The following is a 25,123-nucleotide window of genomic DNA, read 5'->3' on the forward strand; positions in this document are numbered from 1 at the left end:
ACTGTTTTTTCCAAACAGTCAGCATGAGGCTTAAGAATGAAATATTAAGATTTGGATCCTATCCTTATACAATTTTCCAAAACTGTATGGCTAAGATGGTTTAATACTTTATTAGATAGTTTACAAATTCATAGCAAGTTCATATACATATATTCATATACAGTTCTTCTGAAGAGATCTATCTTTTATTACCAAGCTAGAATTTGCCTAAGATTATTGTTTTTTGCTTTATGTCTCTGCAGGGTGTGGTGGAGTATTCCAAGCCCCTCATGGGGAGATCCATTCTCCAAACTACCCGAGACCGTATGAAGACCACACAGAGTGTTCCTGGCTAATAAGAGTTGATCCTGGACATAGAGTGTTACTCACGTTTACCGACTTTGACGTGGAAAGTCACACCACATGTAACTCTGACAGTGTTACTGTAAGTTTCAAAGAATCTAAGTCTTAAATTGTCATTTTTTATGTACTTTTTGCTATAGCAATATATTATTGGGCCTGTTATATTAAAGCTGGAGAAGATAGATTATCATGGGAGAGCCTGTGTGATCTAGCACAACTGGAATGGATTTCTTAAAAATCATGTGCTATTAGTTTGCATATGTGTTCCTAGACAAAAACTATTCTAAATTTGCTGGATCACCTAGGTTCTCCTATGTCAGTCTATCTTCCCCAGTCTTGTAGAGCTTTCATAAATCAGGCTCATAGTGTTAACCTCCCACCCAACTGCTTTGAAAAATCAGAGTAACACAGTATATGATTCTACAAACCCAAGTACAAACCCATGTTCTGTATTGCAGATGATCAGTTCTGGACCTTGCCATATTACCATTGTATTGCTTTTTTCTATACCTTTGGCATTATAAAAGTGTCCATCAGACTTAAAATGTTGTCCCCTAAGACTTGCATCATAGTATTTTGTACCCCAGCAAGACAAGGAGCCTACAGTCCTAGCCCAACCAGCCAAATAATGATGAGCAATGGGCTGCATGGAGCAATAAACTGACATTCTCTGACCTGTCCTGTCAAACACACAAATCTCTAAACAATATTGAGTGTTTTCCTCTGCTTGTGTTCAAATTAGGAGGCGTAGATAATAAAGACATGCCAGACTGAAATTTCTTTAATCACCAAATCTTTGATAGGAGGCACCATTAAAAATGTCGGGACAATGGCCCTTTTAGGGAGTCCATGTAATTCAGCGGCTGGAATACACACAGAGAAAATAGAGAATGTGCTGTGGCTTTTCAGAATTCAATATAGTATTGTCTTTTATAAGAAGAGGCATATTATTATGTGCGGGTCACAAAGAATGTGTTATGCTGTGTACAGTATGTCAAAAATGTTACCCATACAAGTCACTTCTTCTGCTAGAAATATACGTGTCTAGAGCATGGAAATTTCAGTATTGGTCACAATTTACAGTAAATACCCCAAACTGTCACGGGTTGTTCTAAGGGTGTAGGAACACCAACATCAATGATCCCAGGGCCCCCATAACTTATTAATAATATTATTATTATTATTATTTTTATTAATAATAATAATAATAAATAACACTGTATCAAAAATGCTTTCCACGGTATAATTTGAAAGTTACTTCAAATGTATAAATGTATCAAGATGATACTGGACCAGAAGCATCTCAAAAAATCTTGTGGTTACGATTGATTTAAGAACGGGGATCTAACAATGTGGCATGCAAATCCTGCCGCCGAGTGTGTTCAAAAATGGATATGGTTGCAACATGGAGCTCAACAGTAAGGTTATGGTCAATTGGAAACCTTAGTGTTTTTCCATAAATGCAAACAGGCCATGCACAGTGTTCAATGTTGTATAATCATCTCACATGCATAAGAATCCCTTACCCTAGAAAAAAAAGCCCCAGTTCCCTGCAATAACCAGTCAGGTAGTAGTACCCTCTCAACCCAACTCAGCATTACCTTTGATTTTAGAATTAACCCCAGCTCAGCAGTACCCCGGGATCCTGCAATATGTATAGTAAAACACACAATACATTTACCATGCTCTTTCCCAGGTCACACTGCCCTTCTTACTCAGCACTCAGAAGCCAACCAAGTTCTCACCCAGACAATCAGCCTCACATCTTTTATCTCTCCTCTCCATATTTTATGGTTGGGATGAGTAGTGAGTTAATAAGGTAATAACTGTAATATATCTCTTCCAACATAGCCATTCATACAGTCTAATGTCTATGGGATATGTGCAGACACCCCTTGCTGGTAACTAGTTGTCAGCCTGGCACCTCTTGTTGGTAACTAGTTTTTAGTTTCTTAGGTAACTAGAAACAAGCAATTTAGAAAACCTTATTCATTTGCTACTGTGCATTTTCTATTTTTTTTTTTTATAATAGATCTTGTCAAGGAACCTTAAGGGTTCATGACATCAGTCTTTGGGGTCTTTGACAGCAGAAGGTCCCAACCCCAGGTCGGGCCGCAGCTCTGGTTGGTACACCACCCAGCGGGGTGAGGAGAAGGACCCTGCTTAGGGGGGCGCACCAGCCATAGCCGCGACCATGTCTCCTGTATGCATTGCAGGCTCAGGGCAGTGGATGGATTGTGTGTCTGAGATTGCGATGGGAGAGTGGGTGGGTTCTGGCATCATGACAGCACTATGGGGGAAGTTTCTTCCCTTTGAGTGACACATGGCTCCCCACGCATGAGCGGTCCGAGGTCCATGCATTTAGTGGTCCATGAGCTCCAAATGTATGGGGACAACTGTTTTACAGCATGGCCCCATGTCCTTATTCTTTGCCAATCTGTATGGTTGGGGCCACTAGGACTGCCTCGGCTAATGTACAGCCTGTTCTTAGAACTGCACAAGATCCCAGGGATGGAGTTAAAGAATTACACAAATAAATGAAGCACTACATGAAGTTCAGTTTACAAAGATTTAACAGAAGGATAGAGATCCTTTTAGAGCCACATGCCTGTCAATGCGGGTGGACGCCAAGAAGTGCCTAAGTGGGTTTTCCCAATTGTGTTGTGTTGTTATCAATGGGCCCTTTTTTGAAAAATATGTGTTTGGCTGTTGTGTTGGAATGCATTATAATGATCACTGATGTACATAGTAACGTGTTCATGTACTTTGGTTCTTTTCCATTTATTTCAAAAGAGAATATTTAGGGCAAGAATCCATAGGTAAGAATGGGCCATTAGCTATTTAGACACTTTTCAGGGTAAGTCAGGTGCTCTTTATTTTTGATCATTTAGAGATGAATGCATGAATATATCAAGACTTCATCAAATTGATGACTAAACAATAGTTTTCTTCACTTTGTTCACTTCTGAAATTATAAAGGCGCCATTGCCAGATAAAATCACAAGCTAAATAAACATTAATAATATTATTATTATTATTATTATTATTATTAATAAACAGTTTTTACATAGCATCAACATATTACGCAGCGCTGTACATTAAATGGGGGTTGCAAATGACAGACAGATACAGACAGTGACACAGGAGGAGGAGAGGACCCTGCCCTGACGAGCTTACAATCTAGGAGGTGGGGGGAAGACCCACACAATTGGAGGGAGATATGGAACGGTGGGTGTGTAGTGAGGGTTTAGGCGACAGAAGAGGACGGTTAGGTGAGTTTGAAAAGATGGGTTTTAAAAGCTCTAAAATCAGCAGAAAGTAGGAGCAAGCCGAATAGGATGTGGAAGACCATTCCATAAAGTCGGGGAAGCTCTTGAAAAGTCTTTGTGATGAGTCATTAGTAGGTCAATGGAGGAGCGAAACATAAATTGTACTATTAAAATAATTTATTTATGCTATTATACAGTATGAGCTTTCAGTACTGTGGCTGTGCTAGTGTCCCATCTGACTATGTAAATATACCCATCATAATTTTACAATGTATTCCAGATGTTATACAGATAATATGGATGGTGAGGGAAATCTGTGTGTGAATTCCGCTTCCTTTATTGTGGGAGATTTTCACCCCTTTGCTTATCTGTGTTTGTTTTAAGGGCTCAGCAATTTCCTGTGGGACATTCCCCTCATCCTAAATCCCTTCATGACTAATAAATCATATGGTTGTCATACACAAACACATAAACACATGATTATATTGGATTTGTTTGCCTTGTTATTGTTTTATGTATAGAAAATATATAGAAACACCCAATTTTTTTTTCTGTTTATAAAACATTTTGTACCAAGCCATGTGACAGCAAAGGGAAGTGAAAAGAAGGGAAAAATGTCAATAAATGCCTAAAAAACCCACAAAAGCTTGTAAACACCATATTTATTTCACTTGTAGCATTTAAACATTTGTGGGTAGTGCAGGTTGTGTACCCACTACACACAAAAATGTTGTAGTGTGTACTTGTACATTGGAATTAATTAACATTTTAAACCTAAGCTTTTAAATGCTGGAATTCACTGGGTTATTTGGACCTGATTTTTTCATAGCTAATTTTCACCTACTGCCATCTTCACGTCCAATGGGAATGGACCTACTGGCCATAAAGTGGCATGGCAGTCAACAGGGCTTAGCTATGAAGTCTGTGAAATCCAGGTGCCAAAAGCACGCTAAGCCAGAGAGGTGCAATATTAAACGTAACCGTAGGCACAGGGTTTTGACTGGTTCACATCCAATTCACAAAATTAAAGGAGAGTTAAAATTAATATGTGCTTAAGCATTCCAATACTTGTATAATAAATAGGACCAGAGGATAAAGAATTCCTAAAACCAGTCCACTGGGAAATGAGGTGTCTACCTACTTGCTTACCCCATATAGTCAACCACTACTGGGCTATGGCATGCTGGAAAGCCCACAACCTCTTTCAACTTACATTCTTTAGTTATACTGGGGACAGGAAGTCACATAAAATTGACATTGGATGTAACCCTTCGAAATTCTGTCTTAAAACTTTAACGTTTGGCTGAGAGTTACACTAACTGATTTATTTTGCATTTTTGTCCGGAAAGGTATATGATGGTGAATCTGATGATGCCGTGGTTCTTAAAATTCTGTGCGGATCTCAAATTCCTAATCCATTGATCTCATCTCAGAACACGATGTTTGTCCGCCTGCAGTCTGACCACAGCAACCAACACAGAGGATTCAGTGCACGGTTTAGTGAAGGCAAGTTTATTTCTCTGATATGCTCAGTGTACCTGGTATGCAATACCAGGAAATCCAAAACCAAGGTTCTCATTAGTAAACATTAAGGCTGGGTCTACACAGACGTTTTTAAAAACTCATGTAAACGTTCGTGTTTTAAAGCTAGTGGTTTTTCTGCATTTTCCTGCATTTTAAACGCAGGTTAAATGCTGAGGAAAATGTATGTATAGACTAAGCCTTAAATGCAATGTATGCTTATCATCACATGTTGCTTTAAAAACAAGTGGGGCTGATCTACTAAATGATGTACAGAATGTTTAAATAGCAAAGGGACTAAGGGAAAGTTGTGTCTTGGTTGCACCTTATTGTACTGAATGGAAATTAACACAACTACTTTATTTTATTTTAGTAACTCAGAAAAAAATCTCTGCTTCTTCTAGTAAATCAGCCTCATTGTCAGTTGGAGTGCACATTTGTTGTATAAAATCAGCATTAGAGTCTTAGTAAAGATACCGCTCTCAAGAAAGGGGATAACATAATGAAAGAAAATTTTCTGTTTTCCTTATCTTATCCCCTTTCTTGAGAGCTGTAACATCACTAAGTCTCTATTTACTTAATAATCACCCAGATCTTAAATAACAAGATATTTGTAATGCACGCGGGTGTGGACCCACTGTGCCACTGACTGGGTATGCTGCGGAGGGGCGTAACTAAGCCGCTACCTGCTCTTCACTAGAGCCTCTGATGGTAAGGATAGGTTTGGGCCGCAGGGTAACGGCCAGGTGCCACTCCAAAGCAGTACCAGTGTCAGTGGCAGCTGACGGGAGGGCTCAGGGCAAGCACTGAGGGGGCTTGTGTGGCTTGGAGGGTATGGGTCAGGAGAGGCGGCAATCAAACAAAATCCATAAACATGGCTGAGGTCAGGGTCAGACGGCAATCATTCAAAGTCCAAGAGTTCAGTAAACAAGATCTGGTACACAGCAAAGCAGACAGAAGAAGCACCTTTGCACTAGGAGTTAGACTGGCTAAAACTATGAGATTGCTCAGGCAACTTTCTGTAGTAGGAAGCGCATTTAAACACCTGCAGAAATCCAGACATAGGCTGTAGGAACAGAGGGCGTTTATGAATTGCCTCATAGGCGAAGAGGGACACACCCACGCCGGCACAAACACCGGAGCAAGTTTTCAGCAGGAAGGAAACTCCGGCATGGAACTCAGGCAGCATGATTACGCTACCTCCTTCCCGCAACGTCAGTATGGCGGCAGGAGATGAAAAGAGAGGACCCGGCGCCCGTGCCTGTGATTAGGGGCAGCGGCGCCGGTACGGCCCGCAGGGCTAACAATATTTAATAACAGGGAAAATAAAATAACAAATATACATTAATTTTTAAGAGAATCCAAAGAATGGTTATAATGACAAAGTAAAATGATACATTACACAAAGAGTCTGTCCTCTATATCCTGTATCCATGGGTCCATCAGATAGCAGTGATGTTTATAAACCATGCAGAATGATTGTAGAAGTCTTTGAAGTAGATCAATTCATATACAACCCCCATACCTCACACCTGGTATGGTGTGATATACCAATATTAACTCCAATATTGTCTATCCATTATCCTTCCATAAGCAGTTACCAAATAATAATTGCATTCTACACTGGTCGGATATTAACATTTAGCAAACAAATGCAGCAAAAGGAACACAGTTTACTGACTCAGTGCCAAATTCTTTGCTTGCCAGTTACCCAATCTTCTTTGAACTCCTAATACTGGGCACAGGCCATGGATTCTCAACTCATCCCATAAGCCCCCTGATACATGTCTGATGATCCAGCAAAAAATCATTACTGTCCTTGCTCTACCCCATTGTAAACTAATAAAAGCAGATAATGAAAAGATTGTAAGCTAGGCAGGAAGGTTGCAGGTTCAAACAATATCTAGCAAGAGACTGAAGTACCCGATAGTTAAAAGGTAAAATAAATGAGCTGAGTCAACTTTTTGGATTAAACAACATTTCATTACCATTTGCAAACTGCTGCTAAGTTAAACAAGATATTGCTATTCCAATAAAGGTTGCTTCTTGCTTGTACTTGGAGCCTGATGATGAGTGCTCCTAGAATATTTATGAAGTTCGAACAGATTGGTATTGGAGTAATTTTGTGCATACCCAGAGATTTAGGGAAAATAAACACTTTTACCATAAAAGGTAAATAAGTGTGACTGTCTGACCTTGATATATTTCCTGATGTTTTTATTATAGCATGTGGAAGCTCTATTGTGACCGACTCTATTGGTGGAGTTATTTCCTCACCATCATATCCCGCCAACTACCCAAACAATCAGAACTGTACATGGATTATTCAAGCCTCGGAACCTTGTAAGTGTTTAGGACAATGCCATTCATGTAAATAAATCAAGTGGATTATGTAAGATTCTATTTTCTTTTTAGGTGAGGATGTCACATGCAACTCAGTATTGTAAAATAGTCTTTTGCAGAAACGTGTTTTAGTTTTTAGGTTATTGCTGCCATTAGCCTTACACCAGTGCATTATTAGCTTGTTTGTGCATGTATTTAAATCTTTGACAGAAAGTAGAAAGTTGCATAGTCATTGCACACAACTAGTCAACATGGGTTGGCCTACAAATAAGTGGACAGGCTTATTGGTAATCTTTGGTGATACTCCCATACAGTACTCTTTGATTTTTTAAGCGGTAAAGGTACCATTTAGACCAGTGTTTTTTGTTTTAAAGTGGGGGTAACCCCTTAAAATAACTTTCAGGTCTTCTGGTAACCCCTTCTATAATTACTATATTCACAGCACATTAGTTTGGAGGTCAGTGGAAAGAATTCCTCCTATGTTGCTGGTCAGTTGGAAGGCTGTTGGAATACAGATAGCCAAAAAGATCATTGGTGTCACTTTAACTGACCTGAGAGGCACAAATTGCTCAAGTAACCCTTAGCAGGCTTTTGAGGTACCCTAGGGATCCACGAGACCCTGGTTGAGAAACACTTGCATAAAGTCAAGGTCCTTGGAGCTTGGGCATAGTGCTAACAATCCAATGTTCCCAACCTAGTCTAAAGGCCAATTTTTTAAGTTACCTACCTGAAGGAACCCCTAGCAACCTCTGGAGGAACCCTAAGATTCCATAGAACCCTGGTTGAGATATACAGACCTATCAGTTCACTACTTCTATCCACATACACTCTTTGACCTCCGCTCAGAGAGTAAGCAGACCAGTAAGTATTACCCATGACAGTGAATCATATTAAAGGAAATTATGGACATAATTCCTCAGCCCTGGTGCATTGTTACTGAACCAATAAATAAATAGAATTATGAATGAGAAGATTTGTCCTATTATTTCTGTAAATGAGCTGTATTGAATAGTAAAAAGGAATCCAAGGCCAAATAGTATTTATAGTATTGCAAGGCACATCATGCGTTCCATTGGTAAGGTTTCCTTAACCACCCTGATCCAGAAACACGAGGATGTGAAAGAAAAAATATCCATAATTGAGAAATGTCCCTATTGGAAATAATTCCTTTTAATTTGGTTCAATTACAACTGTAAATCCCTTGCAATCCTTTCTCTCCAAGTGCCAATAGTCATCAGGACAAATAGAGAAGGTGAACTTCCCCAGGGGGAAAACAAATCATAATAAAAACAAGAAAAGCAAAGTCAACACACCTGGGTTTCAGTGCAGCAAAAGTCTTTCTATATAACCAACATCTGTTTTTTGGGGATACATGGTGTTCCCTTTAACCTAGGATCCATAAAGAACGAGGACCTGTCAATGAAATAAAACTGCAATTTTAACTCTGCACATAATTCTATTCAGCTTCTAGCATTTTACCCATTTTTGATTCTGGAAAATAGGACCTGTCGTGCTTCAACATCCAGACTTGCTAACAATAGTCATTGACTTTCATTTAGAACCTTTTCCATGATTTTATCTCTGCAGTTAATCATGTCACCCTGTCTTTTACTGATTTTCAAATTGAAGACAGAAATACAAATTGTTCAGAAGACTTTGTAGAGATTTTCGATGGGAACAATTATGGGTCACCCTCTAAAGGTAAGTGAAGCATTGCTAAACAAGTAGTCCCTGGATTACATTTGAGGTAAAGGACTGTAGATTTGTTCTTAAGTTTAATTTGTATATAAGTCAGAACAGGTTCATTATTATAATAAATGCAATTAGGACAGATGTTTGTCTCAACATAATATTAGGCAGGGTGGTGTCAGTTACTGTATAAAATCCTCACTGTGAGTTAATCACAAACTTTATGGAGCCTAGACATTCATTAACTTCTGGAGCAAGCTGTGCTTTGCAATGCAAAAAATAACAACTGCAGAGTTTGTCTTGGTCATTAAAGAGGTACAGGATGTTGCTGAAGAGCTCAGTCTCAGCTGTATTTAGCAAAAAATGTCTTCTGCAAATCGTGTGAACTGACCCCCCCCCCAAGCAAGCCTCTGTCCTGCACACGAAAGAGCAGGGAAGCCCCGTTGGTATCCGGGAGTTGTCTGTATGTTGGATATCCTTAACTCGGGGACTACCTGTAGAGTATTATATAATTATAAGGTAGGGTTCTAGCAGGGGTAATGAGTAAAATTTAACCAAAGTCTCATCTCTTTATATTTCTTTTTAGACCTGTCCTTCTGTTAAAATATATGGCTGAATGTTGCATGGAAATGCTTTAAAAATACACTTTTAAAAAAAAAAATTCTGTTTCTTATACTTCCGTGTCCTGTGCTGGAAGAGCTAAGTAACAGCCATATATGTTTGCACAAGCATTTTATACATAGACTTGTATTGCAGAAAGGCCGGGGTCATGTCTTACCAGGCCTTTTGCTCTGGCATTGGAGTTTCCAGTAATAAGATTTATATCTTTCACTCCCACAAAGCCACATTAAATTGTCACCTTTCCAAAGCTATAACAACCATATATTTACTTTATATAATAGGGAGTGCAAGGGGTGCCACTAAACCATTATTTCAGTTAAGTGCTATTGCTTTCCAGTCTTATTTCCTAAGCTTTGATCATACCAACTATAATCTTTTAGGGGGACTGTTATTGGAGTCAACGTGAATAAAAATCTGGTTTCATAGTATGTGCATTTGACCTTTACTCTTTTTTTTTTTTAAAGGACGCTATTGTGGTCAGGGAATCCCCCACCCTGTTACGTCATTCAGTAATGCCCTCGTGATCACATTTGTCTCTAATAATAATAATACATTTAGAGGATATCGGGCCATCTAATCTGCATCAACCTCAGGTAGGATTCATCATTTCCACTTTTACTTACTTTACCTAACTGCCCAAAGTGTGTTTTTGCCAAATATTCCTGAATATAATTTATTTATCAGACTTATTTATCAGACTGTAATCAGAAGTAATAAATCAGAATTCTGACGTATATGTCTGTACTATTTGTGTGATCTTGCAGCAATTAGGGCAAAGTGTTCTTCTATATTTTTGATGGAGTGGGTAAGAGTTGGAAATAATTTTATTTCTTTATTTCTGTCTGTATCCAAGTTGGTGAGTTCTTTCACTTTTTTCCTTGGAGCACCAAGAAATAAGGTGCTACAGGAAGACACGGCAGCATTAAATCTCTTGATATTATTAATATTATTATTTTTGTTAAAGCTCCACTAAATTTTTATTTTAGGGTTATACAATAAAAAAGGATTGCTGATGGCAAAGCACATTTGGCAAACGCAAACAGAAATACAGAAAGAAAAATAAAGAATTTTCCTAATAGAGAGTACAATCTAAGAGGGGTTAAGGGGAGGATATTGTACTATACAATATGTGTGTGTGTGTGTCGGGGGGGGTGTTGGGGTCATTTTTCTAACCTTTATCCGCTGCACCAAAAAATACATTTTTCTTCTTCAAAGAGATATTCCATCAATTTCTGTCCTTGGCCTCCCTGACATTAGGACATAGGAATGCAAAATGAATGCAGAAAGCAATGCAAACTTTTTTTTTTAATCAAACCAGGTTAGAGTTGGGCTTTAAAGGAATCAGAGTCACATGATTTCATGTGCACATGTTTTATGCATAGTATTTACTTGTAAATGCCTAATTTCTGAGACTGAAACCGGGTACTGCTCCAGCAGACTCAGAACTGTGATTCCATTGATACCTTATGTCAATGTTTCTCAACTTTTTTAACATGGGCAACACTTTAAGATTTTGGGCAACCCCTACAGAATGAATACCTCTAACATTGCTGGCTAGGGGGAAGAATGTCCTTCTTACAGATGGCCAAAAAGATCATTGGTGTCATTTAAACTGCACTGAGAAGTACAAACTGCTCATTGCTCCAAGGAACTCCTAGCAATTGCTATAAGAACCCTGGTTGGGAAAAACCTCCCTATAGTATTCATCTTCATTCCTTCCCTGGCAACTACAATAAAGATATGTAGGTAGATGAAGGGGGATCGGTAAGGAACTGGGCCAGCACAGATTGCAATTGGACATTTTCAGAAGCAGAGAGTGCTATGGCATTGAAGGAGGGAACAGGTTGTTCTTAAGGAATTGACTTACCTGGAGTAGTCAGATTTTCTAGCAAATTCACTGTCCTACTGCAAGTAAATAAAAATAAATGAAAACACTGTAAGTAATAATTTAATTAACTTGAAATTTTCTGCTTTTACCTACATCTTTTTCGAGTGAACATCTTAATGAATGTCTTAGCATTCTGTTTCGTAGACAAGAAAAGCCTAAATGCAGTTGATTGGACATTATCAGTTAGTTCTAGACCAGGGGTGTCAAAGTCAAATACACAGAGGGCCAAAATTAAAAACCTAGACAAAGTCGAGGGCCAAACTTGAAGTTCATTAAAAAAATTGAGAAAGTTTTCCCTTCTCATTAGATATAAAACCTTATAATATGGAAACAAATAGGTTTTGCTTAACATTCAGCAATCTGGAACAAGCCTATAATAGAGAATGGCACCACTGCTACAATTCCCTGCGTCTATAAAACAGTCCAATGCAGGGCCATGCATAGGCAGAAAGGCCTTTGGTCTATAGACGTGAGTGATGCCTGCAATTTTAGTAGCGGCACTATTTCAATGCAGCGGAGGGCCAGCTGCAATTCATGTTTAGAAATCCTTTGGGGGACCAAAAAAATTCCTTTAGGGGGCCAAATTTGGCCCTCAGGCCAGAGTTTGCCACCCCTATTCTAGACTGTGCACAAGATGTCCTATATTCTAATGACACTGACTCTCTTTCTCCTTCAGCATGTGGAGGAGATTTACACATGGAGAATGGAATCTTCGACAGCCCTGCCTATCCAGAAAACTATCCCGAAAATACGGAGTGTGTTTGGAACATTCTTAGTGCTCCTGGCAACCGGCTCACACTGTCTTTCATGTAATCAGCTCACCATCTTTCTTCATATTGTTCCCATCCAAATGGCCTTATGGGAAGGAAGTGCTGTGTTTGTCAGGAAAAGTCCCTAACAAATGTTTCAGCATAAAACACAACTTGGAAGGAATACAAAGCCTCACGCTGACACTTTTAGAATTTCTCACAGATGATACAAGACTTATAGCTGTGACTTCATAAATATCTTACGTGGCACACAGGCTACCGAGCAGTTTTGCACATGCACCATGCTGTGAAACTGGGGTCAGACACATTATTACCATGCCATTGGTAGCCAATAACTTAAGATTGAAGGGGATATTCTGCACATACAAATCTAATTTCCATAACTGTGATAGCTTAAGGTGGAATTTTATAGCAAAATACCAGAATATGCAAACAGGCTTGCAGAGCTGTGTTTTTAACTATGAGTGATGCTTAGATGCAAGATGGTATGGCTTGAATCTTACATGTTTATCATAGAGCATTTTCAGACCTGTAGTGGGATTAAGAGCTCCTGCTACTCCATCTTCCTGTGTTAACAACTCTGGCCAAACCTGCATCTAACTCCATACCTCCCTTTGCCTATGCCAAGCTCACATCTCAAACAGTTTTGCCAAACTTTGTTATCATCTTGCCTCTGCCCCTGTTGACAGCACAAACCCTTAGCTTCTTTTTATTGTGTTTTGCTCCTGTAGGCACAATATTAGCACAAGAGGCAGAAACCTGTAGTACCTTGACTTACTAAACTTTGCAACTGTACTGAGTAAAGGTTGAAATAAAGTCTGGGTGGGAAAAATATCATGACAGAGGAATAGTTAACTCCATCAAAGACTGTGGATTTCTCCCCTCACAACACTGATTCTCACACACTGTATCAGAACCAACCTAGGAATTGCCCTCCTGTAAAGCTGAAACTAAAAGACTGACAAGAGAGAAAGCTAATAGCTAAAAGAGAAATTCCAAGGCAGCAAAAATGAGGAAGAGAGGATCAGATAGCACCAGATCTTTGTAATTCAGCAGACAGGTAAGCTCCGGTTATCTGCTGCAGCTTGTTGTGTGGAAGTCACAATGTGCAGGGAATAGGGACTAATTGCTTTCAGTACTGAAGAGGACTATCCACAAATGTGAAGTAAGAAAGGTATGGCTAGAGTTTAACAGAGGTTTATATCCATTTTCTATCTATCCAAAACTCTAAAATACATATTTTGTCTGTTATGTATTTTGGTTTTGTGTTTGTGATCATCTCAAGATAAAAAATACTTCAGTTTATTGCTGATAGGATCTAGGATTATAATGTTGTTGTGGATTCCAATAATTTTCTATCCTTGCTCTACAGATCATTCTCTCTGCAAAGAAGTGAAAACTGTTCAACGGATTACTTGGAAATCAGAGAAGACAATGCCACCGGCACTTTAATTGGGAGATTTTGTGGAGACAGCTTGCCCAATAATGTGTCTACAATTGTTGGTCACATACTCTGGGTAAAGTTTGTGTCTGATGGATCAGTAAGTGGCCCGGGCTTCAGGGCCTCCTTTTCCCACGGTAACTAAACTAATATTGATTAGATAAGCTGTTTATATTCAAGAAATGTTTATGTCAATCCCAGACTCACTTTTCAGCTAAAAGTCATTTTCCTGTCCTTACTTAAAGCGTAACTTCAGCCAAAGATAAATAATAAAATGCCCATTACAAGATAGGAGAAAAAAAAAAGATTTTAACTGCAACCTATAGATCACCCCATATTTCTTCTATTCTTGCTATCCAATGTCCTCAGTACTATGGCTAGCATCATTTAGGTTCAGTTCATCCTAAACCCCACAAATTCTAAAAGAGATAAACGGAAGAGGTTTTGGATGTGGCCAAAAAAAAGGCTTTTATACAGAAAATTCATCATAAATATACAGTGTATAAGCTGTCCTTAAAGGAAACATCTCTCAGGACTTAACCCCTTAAGGGATTACCACTCATGGTGCAGATTGTTGTCTACATTCTCCATAATAATTTGCTATAGTTTGGCCAGTCATTAGACTTTCACTTGAACAGGTTGTCGCCTAGACTTTAAAAATCCCTTATGGTACATCCAATACCTAATTATAGGACATTACTGTTACGGTCTCCCAAAATCTCCTGAGGTAGCCCAGATTGTGAAACGTGTTGGGATTAGGGACCTCCTTCATTGTATGAGTTATATGTCTAGGAAGATCTGGTCTTCTATTCACAGTCTACATGTGTATTGATACCATACCAGAGATTTTCTCATTGTAAAAATCTTTTGTTTGTTGAATAAAATACATTTTTGGCTGCACCTGTTCCTTTTGTTTTATATAAATATTATGCTTCTTCTATACCACAATGTAAGCTTATGACAAATGTTCTATATAAAAGCTTTTTTTTTATTTTTGTCCACATCTAAACCCCTTCTCTTTATCTTTTTTATAATTCTGTTTGTTACACAGGGGGTGGCTATTGACTTAGTCTAGTAGGAAATATCATAACCTACCCCATCTTCATACTCCCATCCTCACCCCATCCTATAATACTTCCCTATCTACCTATTAGCATGCTTCTCGCAATAGACTGATATCAGTTCAAATTCAGATACTTACACTATTTGCGTATATAAAAATATATTTGATGATGGATTTGATGATGCAATTATGATTACAGAGATGCATTCTTTTGTGCATTTTATACTTTGTGAAGTTCAGCTAAAAACAGCAATTTAGACATCTGTACTGCAGAGATTTAATAAATATGTATGTATTTTGGCCAGACATACATTTTAGTGAAAATTATTTTATTCTTCAATAATTGTCTAAAATTAGGTATTTTCATTGTGTGTACTATATTGATTTAGGAAAAAGCTGAGTGGTTTTCTAGAAGTACAAAGTACTGAAGTTTTAAACCACAGGCAGTTGATCCAGAGAACATCTCATTGTCTCATGGGATCGGGAAAATATTTTTTCCCTTGTGGGAGCAAATTAAATCATGTTTCAAAAGTTTTTTGTTCTTTCCTCTGGATCAACTATATATATAGTTTTAGCTGGGATATGCTGGATTCTAATATGTTTATTTCCCCTGAAGTTGAACTTGATGGACTTTTTAGTCTTTTATTCAATCTAACTTTATGATTTTATCTATTTTGATGTTGCCAGTGTTTGGGAATGAAATAGAAGGCACCTACGGGCAAATTGCTTCTCCTCTTTGGCCCAGAGAATATCCTCATCATTCCAATTACATCTGGAAAATCAATGTGCAATCAGGTCAAATTATTGAGATTAGAGTTTTGGAAATTGACATTGAAGATCAAGCAGCCTGCTCCTATGACAAATTACGAGTAAGGTTTTCTTCCCTTTTTATAGCTGCTGTATATGTCTGGTATTTCTAATGTGTTACTGGTCAGACTAATGGATGACTGTCTTCGCTGTGTTGCAGATTTATGATGGCCCTGATGTTCACTATCACATCATTGGCACATACTGTGGAGTCACTCCACCACCTTCCCTGTTTTCTTTCGGTAGTTCAGTGACTGTTCAGTTCACAAGTGACAACATTAGGAGTGGAAAGGGCTTTCTGCTGGAGTGGACTGCCGTCCAGCTCTCTCCTGATCCACTACCAACCATAGCTCCAGGTATATGCACCTTTTGTACATAATTTGATATTGAGAAATGAATATTGTATTGGTAATGCCTTTGTGAACATACATTGAAGTACCTTTGTAACAAAAACTGTTGCTCTGTAACAAAAGTGTATTATTGTTTTTTTAAAATTGTAGATATACAAGCGTTTTAGGAAAAATACTACTATACATGAACATTGGAGGGTGACCATTGGTCACTGAAAATCTCTTTTCTTTGGAGTTATTTTTGTGGTATAGATAGACTAAAGCACATGTGATAGATAGATAGATAGATAGATAGATAGATAGATAGATAGATAGATAGACTTTTAAATCAAATGATGGGCCTGATTTAATAAAGTTCTCCAAGACTGGAGAAGATAGACTTTTATGGAGGTACCTAGGTTATCCAACAAACCTGGAATAGATTTAATAAAAATCATTTGCTATTAGTTGGAAAATGTATTCAATTCTGGACCAAGTTTATTCCAGGTTTGCAAGATTACCCAGGTTCTTCCGTGACAGACTTCTTCCCCAGTCTTGTGAAGCTTTATTAAGTCAGGTCCATTAAGCTCCATATTGTTCCTGTCTCCGGGCCAAGGTTTGGCTATGCAGTCTGCTTGCAGAATAATTTCTAGTCATGTGTTATATTTTCATTGTTGACTTGATGACATTGCTTAGTCATAAAAAGAGTCATCATCACACATTTGTAGTTATATGTTCCTGGCATTGTATCATTTCTCATATTGCTCTTGCAGGTTCATGTGGTGGAGTGTTAATGACTGGAGATGCTCCATTATTTTTGTTCTCCCCTGGCTGGCCCAATAATTACATTTCAAAGCTTGAGTGTACCTGGGTCATCAGATCTCCGGAGTCTACGATAGAACTGAACATCCTGACAATGGACATTGAAGATCACAGCTCATGCAATAATGACAAGCTGGTTATCAGAGATGGTATGGAAGTTTAGAGAAATATTTCTTGATCCTACATTAAATGCATGAGGAGTTACTAAAGATGCAGAGATAGAATAGATTTCAACATCAAAATGATGAATGAATTGTTATGAAAATCATAGGACATCTATGGATGTTTGAACATGCACACCCAAGCCTAATGTCCTCTATTAAACTTCCAGCCAGCATACACCTAACAAGGAATGGATGGTTTAGCCGAACATTATTATATTGATAATAATAATAACGGTTAAAGGCTTTCTTCTTTCTCACGATTGTGGATCTGGGAGATAATGATTGTTTGCCTTGTCGTGCCCAATCTTTTAAAGTATGGCTGACATATAATTGTAGTCATATTATGACATTGTGAAAAAAACAAATTATTACAAAATTAGATTTAAATAATGACCAGTAATGTAAGGACAGTTGTTCCCTTTCTATATGTTGTTATTATTTTTTTTCTATAGGAGACAACAATCTCGCTCCTGAAATTAGGACCATCTGCGGCAAAGAGCTTCCAGGACCTATCCGCTCATCTGGCAATGCAATGTTCCTTAAGTTCTCCTCTGATTCATTACAAAATGGGAAAGGATTTAATGCATCCTATCACAAAAGTAAGGTTTGTTCTATGTTTTGCACCATAATATAGCTTTTCATATAGTGCATATACACTGACAGGCAGACTGGGCATTGAGCTACAGCCAGCAAGCACCATTGATGACCTGTGCAAGATGAAATTGTATGACATACAGGGCAGCATGGTGGCTCAGTGGTTAACACTCTTGCCTGTACAGCATTAGGTCACAGGTTCATATCCTAACCAAGACTTTATCTGCAAGGGGTTTGTATATTATCCCTTGATGTGCCTAGGTTTCCTCGGGGTACTACGGTTTCCTCCCACATCACAAAAAATATGCAGTTAGGTTAATTGTCTTTCCTTCAAAAATTGTCCTTATACTGTGGTAATGACATATGACTATAAGGAAGACATTATATTGTGAGCCCCTTTGAGAGACAGTTAGTGATTTGTCAATAGACTTTGTATAGCATTGCATAATATGTTGGTTCTATATAAATACTGGCTAATACTTATTAATAACATAATAGAGTTGGGGATTGCTGGATTTGCATATGTGCTTTGTGCATAGTAGGAACCATTGAGCACTCCAGGCACACAGTAATGAATCTCCTAGAAGGGTCAGTTTCTGAAGCCAAGGATTTCCCAGCATCCAAGCAGCATTTGACCAAAGCAGCAGCAAGGGAGTAAAATAAATGTGACTATTTTATTTACAGAGAGTGTATACTTGAAGGCTAAGGTAAATGACAGGGTTGCATAAAAGAAAACAAAATTGATAACTGTGTTCAACCATTATATATAAATCAAATATTTTTAATGCATTACACGGGAACACATTTTTTGTTGAGTTAGATCTTACAGGTGATATTTTACAAATTTTTGGGTGGTGAATCCACAAGTGACCCCAGTTTTTTTGCTATCACATCCAGTTTTTACAATACAGGGTACCCTCCATTTTTGTCAAAAAAAATACAAATTTTACATACAATGAAAAAATAATAACTTGAATGTACTGTTTATTTAGGTTTCTTTTGTTTATACAAAGTTTTATTGTTACTCTATGAAATTTTTTGTTACAGTAAAACATTTGAAAATTAATTGGGAAAGCGGTTAAGCTAAAACTTTACGCTTATAGCTTTTCCTGGAGTGTTCAGTGTTAGGACAATCTCTCCAAATGCTCCATCAATAGTTAGCCATCATATGTACCCCCCATTCTACCCTGATACCTACCTTCAATGACCTTCAAATCATGGTGGAATCGTTCACCTTGCTCATCACTGACTGCACCAAGGTTTTCCGGTTAGTTAGAAAGATGGCTATGCAGAAAATGCACCTTGATGCTCATATTGCAACCAAGCATTTTGTAGCTCTCCTTTTTTCTGGAGTTTCTGGACAATTTCTGTGTAATTATTTGCTCGTGTGTTTCCAAAATAGTCCTTGACAATGGTTTTGAATGATAACCAACATTCTTTTCGACTTCTGACTTTGTCAAATGTTCATCTTTGATCCATCAAACACATCGGCCTTTATTTTTTCAAATGACAGGCTAGGAAATGCCAAAATGAGGGACCTGAAACAGTTGGCAAAGCTTTAACGAACTACTTGGGAAGTTCGTGGGAATATAATATTCTTTATATCAACAAGGGGCTCATGTAGAATGTTTGGATCACCTGGTTTTAGGGCAGATCTTGGAGGTCCATTCCTTTCCACCCAATGCCACCCAAGAGTTCTGCTGTCCCACATGCACAGATAACATGGATACTTGGTGTATCTGCATTGCTGAAGGAAGAAGGAAGCATACTATTATAAGGTCAACACAGATTACCCAATTGTGTTGGTGATATTGCAACAAACTCAAAGACTGTCTTTATGTCTGCATATTCTTCACAAAGAGAAACTGAATGGCCAATTGGGACTGACCCAAATATATTGCCATCGTGAAGGAGGACACACTTTAGGCTCCACTTTGAGCTATCGATGAATAGTCGCCATTCAGTTGAGTTATTGATTGGAATTCCCAATTCCTCTATTAAACCAAGTATGGTATGGCAATACACAAAGCCACTGTCAGTTCTCTGGTTCGAAAGTACGATACCTTTGTTCCTTTTTCAAGTAAGTTTTTCTCACGCAGTCTTGATGCTAGGAGTTCTGCAGCCTTGTTTGATAGTCCCAAATTACGTGCCAAATCACTCAACTCATGATGATCAAATCCCTTATGTGTCCTCTTCAGTTTCAAACTCTTCATCATTGTTGTCACTTAGTTCATCACCATAATCATGTTGTGCAAGAGAGGGTAGTATAACGAAAACTGGCACTGGGATTTCATCTGAATGAGAAACTGGGCTTATAGCGGATGGTAGACTAGGATACTCTATGTTAAATTTATTATTCTTGTTATAACCTGATGTCACTGTAACAGTAACAGTCACTGAAATGATCTTCTGGCTCTTGCCAAACCATAGGTATACCAAACGGCATCTTATTATGTGTTCCCTTTATCCACATCCATAAACCCTCAACACACTGTTTGCACACCTTATGCGGGGCCCAAAACTTATCTTGATCACCAAGTTTAACTTTGAAATATGCCAAGTAGGATTGTTCTACAAATGTTCTAATGTTGGCCCTTTGACTGGGAATGGTGAAACTGCCACAGATATAACAAAATGAATCAGGGTTGTTTAGGCACTTACGACGAGAAACAGCAGAGCCAGACATGATTTGAAAGAAAGGAAATATGTGTGTAAGTAGAAAAATAAATTTTGCTTACTTACTACGTAGAGAAGCGCACAACCTCTGACCACACTGTCTTGGGTGTAAATAAATAGCCTATTGGAGCCTAGTACATGACTGAATAGCCTCGTACAAATCCAGGCTACAGTAATCGCAATAATATAAGCGGTACAGAAAAAATCTGACGTGATAGAAGAAAACTAACTGCACTTTCAGAATCAGCATACCTATTTTAGTGTAAATAAGCTTAAAAATTGAAGTAATCAAAAAATGTGTTCAAAATTGTTTCCCAATGTAATAATTTAATGCATCCCCCTCTTTTTTTAGGCTGTGGTGGGTACTTACATGCAAACAGAGGTCTGATAACATCACCAAATTATCCAGAAAATTATCCAGCCAATCAGAATTGTACCTGGCATGTCGTAGTAACTCCTGGCTTTACTGTTGTTACCCATTTTGATCCAGCTTTTGAAATAGAGAACAGCGATACTTCCTGTAATAATGGGGAATATATTGAAGTAAGTGCATTTAAAGGGCCACTTTGGAAAAATTCTGTTTTCTAATAATTCTGTGTAATAAATTTGTTCATTGTTAGACTGTAAAGATTATGATCTATTTATCTGATTAATTATTTTCTTTATATAGTGCAGACATAATACACAGCGTTTTACAAAGTCCATAGTCATGTCATTAACTTTCCCTCAAAAGGGATCACAATGAAATGCCCCTACCATAGTCATATGTCATTAACACAGTCTAAGGACAAATTTAAGGAGAAGGCAATTAACCTAACTGTATGTTTGTGTAAGGAAAAGAGAGTGCCCAGCAAAAACCTAAGCAAACATGGGGAGAGCATATGAACTCCTTGCAGATAGTGTTTTGGGCAAGATTTGTATCTGTGACCCAGTGCTGCAATGGCCAGAGTGCTAACCACTGAGCCAACTGTGCCGCTCAATTTGAATCGAAAAATGTTTTCACCTGTCACCTTATGGCTTTTACCCACTAAGTCATCTGATTTTTCCAGATCCTTTGATTCAACAGAAGTCATTCTATTCGATTGCATTTAAAGCAGAACTAAATTACAAAAATAAAAAAATTGCATACAGGCAGGTCCTTTATTGCAGAAGGGACAGGCAATTGCAATTTTTAAATTCCATTCACCATTCTCTGCTCCATCGAGGCCACTGCCATCTTCCTCTTCTCCTCCTATGGGTGTTGGATCTCCGCCCAACTTATTGGCCTGGCCGGGATGACAGAACTCCTACATATGCAGCAAATCTGGCCATCCTGAACTAAGCTACACATGCACAGTTTAGTATTCTTAGAGAAGAAGATTCTGAACAGGCATGTGGGCAAGTTTTATTGCAGAAGGGACATCACCTTGAAAAATAATTTTGTTGGCAGTAGACAAGTTTTGCCCTTGCATGTGAAGAAGTTCTCTGTAATTAATAAGATGTAATATGTGCTATATCCAACCTACTAATTATTCCTGTGAAATGATATGGGCATAACAATGGTCTATTAATTTTTTTTCTGTCCCTAGCTAAGAAACGGCCCCGATGGATCATCGCCTGCACTGGGGACAGGGAACGGGAAGTTGTGTGGCAGGGACACACCATCCAGTATGCACACCACAGACAATGAGCTGCTTGTCCAATTCATCTCTGATAGCAGTAATGAGGCCAAGGGGTTTAAACTCCATTATGAAGCCAAAAGCTTGGGTATGGGTGTGGCTCTCTCTTCTCCTTCTATTGTGAGCTCTCAAAAATTAGAAGTAAAATTCCAGACGGATTAACATATTAAACAACATTTTTTGGGAAAATTGTCAAAATCAAAAGCAGAATGAATTGTGTGCTTAAAGGTTGACAGCCTGTTTATAAATCAATTTGCTAGCTTTGTATTGGTATTGAGTCCCGCTAGATCATATGTATTTGCAGCAAGTTTCTGTGATTCAGAAAACCAAATATAGCCAAAAAAAATTGCCATTTGCTGAAGGAGGTCAAGAATGAGGGCCGTTATTTTTAAATAAAAATATTTGAAATTAAAAAATTCTTATTGACTGGTTTATCTTAAGCTTCAATACTGAAACAAATATAAAGCAAGTAAAGTCAGAAAAAAAACAGAACACTTGATTTGCATACTTGATCTGGATCAGTACCAAAAAGACTTACGCTACATACACACGTGCAATTATAGTATTTGGATAGGATCTTTCACTATCCTTTCCAACGACTAAGCACTGCACGATGCATGAACAAGTGTTGTACATACAGCACCGTTCTGCTGTATGCAGAGGGGAGGGGAAGAACAACGGAGCAGCACCCCGCTGCGCGCTCTCCCCCTTCCTTTGCAATAGGATCGTTCGTCGAACATTGTCCGTGGATTCGCCAGAGCGAATGTTTGGAGGATGTACGAAGGGCGCTTTACACACGCCAGATTCTTGTCCGATATTGGCCCTGAGACAATTATCGGGCGAGAACCATTCGACGTGTCTACGTAGCTTAATGCTACATACACGTTAAATAATATCACTGATATGAGCAGTCGTGGTTGTCTTGGATGAAAATCTGAAATATGTTAAGTGGTCTCCTATGTTGTTTAGTATTCTACCAAGGCAGAATAATGAATGACTGGTGTTCACGCTTATGGAGGAGAACACAGCAGAGTGTCACTCGCCTGTCCTCTGACCTCCCCTCTATAAAGAACAGGACTGTGCTGCGTGTAAGGTGCTAATTCATTCATCTGTGACTGTTTCCATCGACAGTGACCGTACATTTATACATTGCCTAAGTCTGCTGGCATCAAGGCAACTAGCTTGTTAACAAAAGCTCTGCAGAGGAGGAGAGAAGTACCAGGGGCTGTACAGAATTAAACCTGACATTGTGCATGCTGGGAGGGAGATAGATGATTTTTCAGCATGCTCCTACCTGATTGTCCAATTGGCAGACTTTGGTGAGTTATGATCAAACTGTGCTGAAGCTACGGAGGTTCATATTTGAGTGCTGAGTGTATTGTTTTACAGTGATCACAGCACCGATGAAAATAAATTTTGAAAACAAGTTTTCAAGCAGGTAAAATATTTTCCACAAATATTTGTGTAGGCAATCTATTAATCCTGTATGTCTTTCTGTTTAGCATGTGGAGGGACCATCTATGTGACAGATTCCAATCCAAGTGGCAATATTACATCACCCAAATACCCCAGCAATTATCCTCCTAATACAGATTGTGTGTGGATAATCATTGTGCCTAACGCAGAAGCTGTGGAGCTGAAATTCCAAGACCAATTCTATATTGAACCCTCTGTCAAGTATGTATTTAATAAATCATCAACACTGCTTATCACCTGTTAGCCAGATTATACTTTCTCTGTCAGTGCAATGACCAAAGTGCCAACCAGTTTGTTCCTTTGATTGTCCGGTTTGCCTTATCAGTAGATGTTGTTTGGTTGTAGGAGGTCCTCAGGGGTTGCACCTCCCTATGTCTGCCCCTGTTTCCAGGACTAATATTTTCATAAATCTATTTTATTCTTCCTTTAAATACATTTATTAAGGACATTGTTATGCTATTTAAAGTATAACTAAAGAACCCTGTATACCAGTCTAACAATGTTCGAAATCCATTTAGTATGTGATGTACAAACCTAAAATATAAAGTATACATAAAACCTCCTTTACCTCCCGTGACTGAGCCAAATCCTCCTTCATTTATGTCCCCGATGGTCCCCCTCCCTGACACTGCAGATGACCGTGGGATGATTTCAGCAGCATAGACAGTGCTGTCAATACAGAAAGCAGTGGGCAAGACTAAATGTGTCTGGGTACGGACTAGCTGACCAGCTTGTGAATTAACCTTGAAAATGTTGATAGCCACACACCCTGCAGAATCTTCCCCTCCCACTGTAGTGAAAGCAGACACAGCCTACATAGGAGTGACAACTCTGCTGTAAAATCAGGAGCAGTGGAGGATCGTTGTCACCCCATCACAGGAAGCTGCAGCAAGGGGCCTTTACTGATAGGATCAATAGGTATTTGTAGGACTGTGATGGAGTGTGAACATCTCCCTAAAATATAGCTGAAATCCCACATTTGGCATTTGTCATATAGACATGTATCCCCAGTGGAGGATATCCCCTTTACTGCTGTTCAGGTGACACCTGTGGATTTTAGATTTCTCTTACACAATTGGTAGTCACATTGTATAAATGTAGTCAGTTTATGGTAAATCTATACTTGCATGTCTAATAAAATCATATCCTTGTACACCAGCTGCACCTCCAGTTTTCTCGAATTAAGAGATGGTCCAGATGCCAATCAAAGGCTCCTGGCAAAATTATGTGGAAACACTTTACCAACCACCTACAAATCACTGGGAACTTCCATGTACCTGAGGCTGAGAACTGAAGGAGGTACTACACGTGCTGGGTTTAACGCCCACTATTCCATTGGTAAGTCCATAAAGCTATTTATTTATTACAGTATTTAAAATATCATGAAAAAGCATGTGAAATGTGAAAGCCACATAAAAAGGAACAAAAAAATTGAGCAAGAGCAAAACTAATGTACAGCCAAGTGTACACAGTGCAGGAGTAAGGTATATGTAACACACAGAGTGCAGGGGTCAGAAATGTGTAATGTACAGGGTGTAAGGGTCGGGGGTAGTGTATAATGTACACTGTACAAGGGTCAGGAGTACTATGGACCATACATTGTTTAAGGGTCAAGGGTACAGGTCAATAAATGATTTCACTAACTCCATC

General features: G+C 38.6%; 1 protein-coding gene across 1 annotated transcript in view; it reads left to right on the forward strand.

The window, feature by feature from the left end:
- The window catches only part of CUBN (cubilin), a gene marked incomplete in the record, with an annotated part of 126,605 nt that overhangs the window by 66,324 nt on the left and 35,158 nt on the right, over nt 1-25,123 (forward strand). Inside the window, 15 exon segments of the mRNA XM_072412780.1 lie at nt 243-424; nt 4,961-5,117; nt 7,359-7,475; nt 9,063-9,176; nt 10,250-10,378; nt 12,350-12,482; nt 13,816-14,021; nt 15,635-15,816; nt 15,915-16,110; nt 16,857-17,054; nt 17,522-17,668; nt 20,692-20,882; nt 21,908-22,085; nt 23,500-23,674; nt 24,633-24,811. Of these exon segments, the coding sequence (XP_072268881.1) occupies nt 243-424; nt 4,961-5,117; nt 7,359-7,475; nt 9,063-9,176; nt 10,250-10,378; nt 12,350-12,482; nt 13,816-14,021; nt 15,635-15,816; nt 15,915-16,110; nt 16,857-17,054; nt 17,522-17,668; nt 20,692-20,882; nt 21,908-22,085; nt 23,500-23,674; nt 24,633-24,811 (2,484 nt within the window).

Source organism: Pyxicephalus adspersus, chromosome 5, assembly GCF_032062135.1.
Source record: "Pyxicephalus adspersus chromosome 5, UCB_Pads_2.0, whole genome shotgun sequence".
Classification (NCBI taxonomy): Eukaryota; Metazoa; Chordata; class Amphibia; order Anura; family Pyxicephalidae; genus Pyxicephalus; species Pyxicephalus adspersus.